Consider the following 8,708-nt stretch of genomic DNA (forward strand, 5'->3'; position numbering starts at 1 on the left):
ATGTCAGCTGGGAGACACTTGTCTTATGCGTATAAAACAGCCTTAACACCCTAGCAGGCGTAGCAGCAATACGATAATGTCTTCCATGGCTAGAGGAAGAGTAGACTGTTTTTGACAGGTCTCGGCATGCTACCCAGTACCCAGGGTTCAAATCTACGCTGCACGGTATCTGGAATCTGGTAGTTAGTCCAAATGAGGAGCAGACAGAACGTCAACAATTGGTCTTCTGTCACGAACAAGACATAACTCTGCAGTATTTCCATGCTTCCTTTTGCTTCTGTGTCAGATAAAGTGGCTGGAATAGGTTATTTCTTTGTCGCTCTACTGACAGCAACAAGACTCGACCAGAATAAGTGGAGCCAATTTTTAGCGCTCACTTCCTCTGCTCATTTCCCTCTTCCACGTGTGTGTCAGTGGAATAATTTACTGCATGAGTAGTAGTGGTAAATCAGTAAGGGCCAGGCAGCCACACAATCCAATTTCCACATGTTTTTTTTTTCAAAATGTATTCTAATCTAAAGGGACCTTATGGCCTGCATATGTGAGCATGTATAGCCCACAGGGTGGGCTGTGAGGATTAAATATTTGGCAAATCACTACAATTATAATGATAGTATAACAATAAATACTAAATGTTTTTATTTAAAAAATGGAAAGAATTGTTTTCATTGTGATACTGATGAGCAGGAACTTAACCCATTAAAACCGGGAAAGCATCCGTGTCATTTTAGATATTATACGTTGGCTATTCAAAAACAGCATATCTACAAGCTCATCGTGGCACAAAGTGACAGGCCATTTTGAAAATCGTGAACAAAAAAAAATAAAAAATAAATAAATGGTGTTAGCTGGTTTCTGCTGGACAGCAATGATATGAAACCTTGTGAAATGGGAAATTCTGCGTATTTAACTATACTTTTACTTTTGGTAGCCTATTTAAAGTATATTGTTCCAATACTTTTGTAGGCCTATACTATACTCAAGTAAATTTTGATTCCCCGTACTTTACTTGTAACAGAGTGTTTCTACATTGCAGTATCGATACATTAATTTAAGTCAAGTACATTTTCCACCACTGCACACAAGCACATCCACACATTTATATAATCACACACAACTATTGTGCACTCAAATGCTATAATTTGGCACCCACCTGCTGCTCCACTAATAGTGGAACGCATGGCTGGAAAGTGGAAACGACGCCAGATTAAAGCCAAATATACAACTAATATGACTCACCTACTCGTCATGACAGACAATCACATCTGCTTCACATAAAGTATTCAAATCCAGATACTGGCTGCCTCTCCATCCCCCCCCCCCCCATAATAACTCAAGAGGGGGGCATTAAGTGAGGAGCGTTATTTACGGGGTGTAATCGGTAAATAAAATCGAGGCGCATTAGTTTGGGGGGTTGGGGGTCCAAAACAACAAATGAGCTTGTCAGAAAAAAGCGCAGTGTTGGCTCGGCGGGGAGGCTGGGGGTCTAATGTCTTATTCCATTACCGGTCAATGACAAAGTGCTATCACCATGCCAGTCACATTGAAAGCGGAAATCAAACGATGGGTCTTCATTTTTAGAGCGGAGGGAGGGGGGTGGGGGGGTGAGCCGGTAGCCACGGGACCCGCGGCGTTGCATAATTATCGGTTTAGCTCCAACGACAGCCGAGGTGGAGCCGCGGTGTAATTAGCATTAGCAACGATGATCATTAAGGGGTGGAGCGGAGCGCTAATTATCGGTTAGCGCTGATGAGCAGAGAGTGGGCCTATCTATACGCCAACACTGTGCCCCAGGACCGGCTCCTCCATCATCCTGTAATGGAACAGCAGGCCTTCCTACTCCTCTGGGGGTGGTGGGGGGGAAGGGGGGGGTATTCAGAATGGAGGGTAGGAAAGGGGGGATTCAATCTCATAACATCATCATAACAATCATCGCTCACTTGTCTTACTGGAGTTAGCAGACAGCTAACACCACCACTAACACAGCAGGCTCTTCTTCCTAACCACACCCTGTAGGTCGTTGTGTGTCACAATATAATATAATAATATGAAATATCAGGTCTACACGAGACTGGCATTCTAATGGTGCTGGACTCATTCTAATGGTGCTGGACTCGTCTCAAACCTTCTTATGGCCTGTGGTGCTGCCTGTCCTGTAGAATGATGGAATCCATCTTATTGTTGGCCATAGAGTGATATCACTGTCAAGGCACTAAGACAGAGTTTCTTAACGCCGGGTCGAGGGCCACCTGGAGTCCAAATGGACCAATATGGGTCAGTAAGCCTGTCTAAGGGTCTAAAAATGGAACCAAATGGACCCATAATGTGTAGATTGGGGTCCCAGGGTTCAAAATTATGAATAATAATCATATCAAATGAGGGTCTAATATGCATATCAAACTGGGGTCATTGAAATGATAAAGGTTGAGAATCACTGAACTCATTTATAAACCTTGCTGACTCAGGGTCACTTGAAAATCTCAAAAGTGGCTGCTGTGTTAAGTGGTCAGATGGGTGGACCATAATGCATTTTCAGAGCATGTTTATTTTAACGATCACTCCATCAATCGATTGTGCTCTAGCTTGGTTCAATGGAACTAAAATAGTGTAATTAAGTTCCTCAATATCATAATGAAAAGTACAAGAAAATTATATTTTTTATTATTATGAATAAAATTCATAAAAAGTGTTTTGCCAATTATTTGAGGGGCCCACTTAACATCCCACAGCTCGGGTATGGCTGGTTTGGAAGGTAGCGGCTCTGCCAGCCAGCTGTAGTGAAGTGAACCCGAACACACTGTAGTGCCCTCTGGACGTCCTATACGGCGGCTCCATGGCAGCAAGCTGGCACGGCGCCCTGCCTGAGTGGAGCCCCCCCCCCCGCCACGGAGGCCCGGCCCCGCCCCCGCCCGCCACGGAGGCCCGGCCCCGCTTCTCGACCGACCAACGCCCATACTCACCCCCGATCTCTCGTCGTAAATCTTGATGCCGCCGAAGGAGACCGTCAAGAATACTCGCTGCTTGTGCTCCCCCTTGGAGCGGGCGGAGGAAGCCATCCCCTGCAGAAGATGAGGAGAGAGAGAGAGAGAGAGAGAGAGAAAATAAGAGGAACATAAAAACCATGCAGAGATGAAGGGTTCATGAGCTCAGCATGGAAGGCAAAGCGAAGCCATCTTCTGATTCCCGACGCAGGTGAGCGTGACAGCGGGGGGAGGCTGGGGGGTGGGGTGGCTATGGCGGGGTGAGGGTGACAGCTGTTACGTAAGGTGCAATAGGACAGAATGTTCTTTCATGCGTCTTCTCTGTATTTTTTTTTAAAAGCTCTGCGCTCTGAAGGGTTCACGAACATGCCATTCTGAACGAACACCTTTGTTATTGGCTTTCTTTTCTTCATTCACTCTTTACCCCGTTCAAAACGTGTGGGTTTTCTTCTTTCTTTCCAGAAAGTTGAGCGGGAGTGTATACTACTGTAGCTCTTGGACGTGACATAAGCAATAACACAATAACAATAAGGGTGAGGATCTGCTGACTGGAGTGGAGCTAACGCTGACTTGGTGGTGAGGGCAACTTCCGTCACATCCTGCTGACTGAACAACACTCCAAGGCCTTTCAAGTGCTTTTTTATACCTTCCCCACAGATCTCAACGCTTTGTTATATATATATATATATATATATATATATATATATATATACTGTATCGTTCGTTGCTGTCGAGCGGAAACCTTGTACTGCATGTCCAAAACGGCTGTTTTTTGGGGGGGAAATAATAATAAAATTGATCCAGTTGATCCGATGAATAGTTATTATTTAGTCACAAGCTCTTATTAATACATTCCAATGGTTAAAACCCATACCCTTATCCACTTTAACTTCCATTTTCACACACTTGCACGACAAAGTAGGGCATTCATTTCTGTATTTTTTTATATATATATACTGTATATGGACATACAAGGTTTCTATCCGACAGCAACAATACGGTATTCTCCACTCTAGTGAAGAACAATTAGCATTTCTGCATTGTTCCTCCCACTTCTTACGACTCCGTGTCTTTGATGTAGCCAAGGCCGCTGACAGGGCAGAATAAGGGAAGGGGAGGAGGAGGAGGAGAAGAGGGGGGGTTGGGGAGGTGTGTGTGTGTGTGTGTGTGTGTGTGTGTGTGTGGGGGGGGGGGGTCTGTTCACTGTGCTGGACACGTCTGACAGGACCGAACACATTGGTCACATTGACGAGGGAGTGGACCCTCACTGGATATTAAGCTCTACAGGAGATCTGAACCGCACTCCATTATAAATCAGAGCAGCCAGAACGTCATTATAGCTCACTTCCCCTGCCATTCTGGGAGAGAGAGAGACGGGGGAAAAGAGAAGGCTTACTGTACTACACGCACACATGCACACACACAGAGAGAGAGAGAGAGAGAGAGAGAGAGAGAGATGGAGATAGATAAAACAGAGAATAAGAGGTGGAAATAACCGTGTGTGTGTGTGTGTGTGTGTGTGTGTGTGTGTGTGTGTGTGTGTGTGTTGCGTGTGTGTGTGTGTGTGTGTGTGTGTGTGTGTGTGTGTGTGAGAGAGAGAGAGAGAGAGAGAGAGAGAGAGAGGGGAGCATGCCGTGGCTACCTTCAATCGTCGATGGGCTCCTCCATTTGGTGGATTAAGTCCTCCAGGAGGCGTGAGGCAGCTCAATAGAGGCTCTTTCACCCTCTTCTATGGCCTGTCCAGATAATAGCGGTCCATTATCGACTGCTGCCGCATCGACTGCTGGACCAGTGAGTGAGTGGCGGCTATAGGGAACTTGTGCACGGGTCGGTGTTTGGATGTCATATCGACGGGAGAGGGGGAGAACTTGCTTTTTTCTGACAAAGCCACTTAGTTCAGGGTTCCGTAACCTTATCAGACCCAACAGAACAATGTGGCGTCCCGGGATCCAAACGTACTCTAAAGGTTGGATTTCAGAAATTCTTTTGAAAAATGTTAGATTTTCTTTTTCTGAAATACCTTTCTTTTTTGAAAAACGTAACTGACTTAGTTTACAGTACATAATGGGCGGTTGGATGAGAAGGCTTTGTCTGGTGGCTAGGAGCTGTTGTACTGCTCACGACCGCTTCCCAGCGGTCCTAAGACCCAGCAAAGTCTACAAGGACATAGTTATAAACCTGTGAGTACGTACTTTCTCTTTCAGACAGGGATTTATCCCACATCCTCCCCCTGCAAAGATGCTTATGTGCAACTTTTATTCAACACAGAGAGATAAATACAGTACGAACGCCCCTCCCCGTTACTTTTTGAAGGCACTAACTTAGAGCTGCTTTTTAACGACGGGAACCCTAGCGTCCCCGAATCCACAGCTATAAGGTTCGGTGAAAAGAGCAGACCTAGAAGCTCGAATCGCACAGCTAGAGTATCTAGAGCGCTTAGTGGTTAAGTGGCTTTCAGGGATCATCAAGAAGGAAGGAAGTTGAGTGGAATCAACCCACTCCATGCAGACAAAGAGCATGGAGCTCATGCTCATTCCGACGAAATATGAAAGAGTTTAAAGACAAAAAAATAATAATAATGAATAATTAAAAATAAGCTAAGTTCACACGAACAGTCTTATGGCAACATGAACGGGGGGGGGGGGTAGGGGCTTGGAATTAATTCTGCATGTGCTGCTTTTGGAGAGCATGTAACAGAAATCTGAGGAAGAGCCAAGCGTCACTCTGGCAGATCAAAAAATCCTTTTAGCGGTATAGCCGTTTTTGTATTCCGGGGTAGTTTCTGTTTCAACTACATTTCAGAGTCACATTCAATCTGTTCACAGTCAGATGGTTCCACCACGCAGGCACCACAGCACCGGACAAACCTCTCTGACATCCAAGTACTACCTTCTGACAGGCATACAAATTAAAAACCACAGTTACAGTAGTTACATTAAGTTAAATTAAATCTCAGGACTTTACCGTTTAGTACGGGATAAATTACACTGAAATGTACAGTAAACTGGGACAAACTGTTTGCATACTGAAATATGATGTCTTGTTAAATACCGTATAGAACAAACACATGCAGAGACTGACATGGACATTTGTTCATTTAACTCAGAGGTGTAGAAACACCCGAAGCAGGCATCGTCAGCTACAGCCGTAGGAGGCCCACAGAACAATAGATGACAACGTTCCACAAAACGGAATCCGTTTCATAAGGAAACCAGTTCGTTTGCGACAGTTTGCATAGTCTGTCGGACCAAATGAGCCCATGAACCCAAAACGCTTTTGAACCCAAAGGTACACAAGTTACACAACACCCTACAAATGGACCTGTACTCTGTACATTAGCACTCCACACTGTATAGTGCAGTGGTTTTCATTTTTCATTTCAAGGCCCATTATTTGTTCGGCATTTGAGCTACGGGCCACCATGAGATTTAGCCTTGCAGACCCAAAACTCAAGAATATATGTTGTTATTGTTGGATAAGATTTTGTACACAATTCCATGCTGTATTGATGTGGTAGTAGTGGTACCATAGGAGAGATAACAGGCAAACGATCAAAATAACAATTCGTCTACATTCTCTAATTGTGTAGAATTATTATTATTAATTACTTGCGCAAGCAGAGCGCGCAAGTAATCGTTTCGCTTGGTCTCTTCGAAGTGAAGCCAAGTTTTCTTCAACGGTAAATCTGTGCCTGGTTTGCTGGGACTAGTTACAACATTACGTCATCCTTGAGAGAGTACATGGTGTGTATATGACGTAATGTTACAAGTTACAAGTTACAAGTTACAAGTTACAACATTACGTCATATACACACCATGTACTCTCTCAAGGATGACGTAATGTTGTAACTAGTCCCAGCAAACCAGGCACAGATTTACCGTTGAAGAAAACTTGGCTTCACTTTTTGGAACCAAGTAACCACAGTATACTGCTAATCAAATTACAACTACATACTCTGTATGTAGTTGTAACTAGAACAACTACATACAGTCTGTGCCTGGTTTGCTGGGACTAGTTACAAGTTACAAGTTACAACATTACGTCATATACACACCATGTACTCTGGTCCCAGTTCACAACGATGACGTAATGTTGTAACTGGTCCCAGCAAACCAGGCACAAACCTACGGTTGAAAAAAACTTGGCTTCACTTTTTGGAACCAAGTAACCACAGTATATACCACAGAGATACTGAGATGTGATACTTTCCAGCGGTCGAAAGTACTTGCGCGCTCTGCTTGCGCACTAGTAGGCCATTTATGGCCTACTAGTGTGCAACAAGCAAGTATGCACTCGGCAGAGTGCAGTTCTAGTTAATTATTATTATTAATTCTTGTGAATTAAGTAATGCAGATGTTTAACAAAAATGTAACTCTTGAGAGCATAAAATGAAACCAAATGGACCTGTACGGTTCCATTTGGTTACATATTACACTCTCAAGAGTTAAAGATCTATAAGGGTCAATGTGGTTACCAACTCTCCATCAGTCTCCATCACCTGGACGACTGGTGGTCCCCGGACCACTGGTTGAAAACCACTGGTATAGTGCATTGTTTCCCCGGGACCCATTTGTCTTGTATCAAAAAACATTTGGGAACCAGTGGGAGTGGATTAGGTGGTCAAGGCAAGGGGATAGTTCCATCCACCGGGCCTATGGGTCACTCAGTCAGAGCAGAGCACTCACTCTTTGAGGGGTCTGGGTTAGATCCCATGCATCGCCAACTCAGCAGCGCATATACGTACAGTATATATACGCGTACGTAAGCAAGGCTTAGGTAATTAATATGTGCGGAAAGTAGTGGGAGCTGACGATACGGGGTGGGCTCCAGCCTCAGCGATCCATCTCCCAGGGGTGTAGTGCATGGTAAAGAAGGGGGGTAGATGCATGCCCTCGTTGCTCTGCATGCCGATAATAAGCCACTCCGACCTACTTACTTACATCCAGGACTTACTGTGCATATACATGGCCTACATACACCACAGCTTCTTGCATGACGCAGTGTAACAGCATGCCAAGGGTCAGTGGTGGAGGAAATGCTGTTTGAAGTGAAACATTTCGTCTTGCGTAAAAGTACAAAGTTGTTGACATTGAAATATATTGAAAATAGCATATCGACAAGCTGTGTGACAAAACTGTCTTTCTGATCGGATAGCCAAACTACCAGTAAGAGGCCTGAGGGCGAGAAGCGACCTCGCCCTTGTGTGCACGCATCTGCCTGGGTGACAGCAGACTGCTGGGCGAGCGCTGGCGCTTTGGCATGGGGGGACAGATCAACATATGGAATGAATTCTAATCTGTACTGGCCATATATGGAGCGTGTCTTGAGTGTACAGGGTTTAATGAGGGCCCAGGTAGGGCCGGCCTAAATTTTCGGGCCTGTTGAGAACTCTAGTTTTCGCCGGCTGCCGGGCACGGCTGCACTAATAACTTTGGGGCAGGCCCGTCTAGAGTTTAAATGGACAGGTATCAGTCAAAAGGGAGACATCGAAGAGGAAGGATGGATGGAGAAGGATCAATTGCAATAAAATGGCTCAAGTCGTTAATGCATGTTTTGTAATATTAAACTTATGATGCCCAGGACGTCTTTAGGTCCTTTTCAATGATATAAAACATGGTCGCTAAAATCCATTTTTTGACAGCGGCCGTTGCTAGGCAACACCTTGCTCGTCCGTCCCAGAGTTTTTTCGTGTGCACGCAGCCATTCACCTCCTTGAATTACGGCTG

The 8,708-nt window shown here is 44.8% G+C and overlaps 1 protein-coding gene across 1 annotated transcript in view; it reads right to left on the reverse strand.

Annotated features, from left to right (window-relative positions):
• The window catches only part of dab1b (DAB adaptor protein 1b), a 45,534-nt gene that overhangs the window by 23,468 nt on the left and 13,358 nt on the right, over positions 1–8,708 (reverse strand). The window contains exon 3 of the mRNA XM_080778453.1: positions 2,961–3,059. Within this exon, the coding sequence (XP_080634579.1) occupies positions 2,961–3,059 (99 nt within the window). The remainder of the gene's footprint in view (positions 1–2,960; positions 3,060–8,708) is intronic.

The sequence above is a fragment of the Protomyctophum bolini genome (assembly GCF_963924005.1).
Source record: "Protomyctophum bolini genome assembly, chromosome: 12".
Taxonomy (NCBI): Eukaryota; Metazoa; Chordata; class Actinopteri; order Myctophiformes; family Myctophidae; genus Protomyctophum; species Protomyctophum bolini.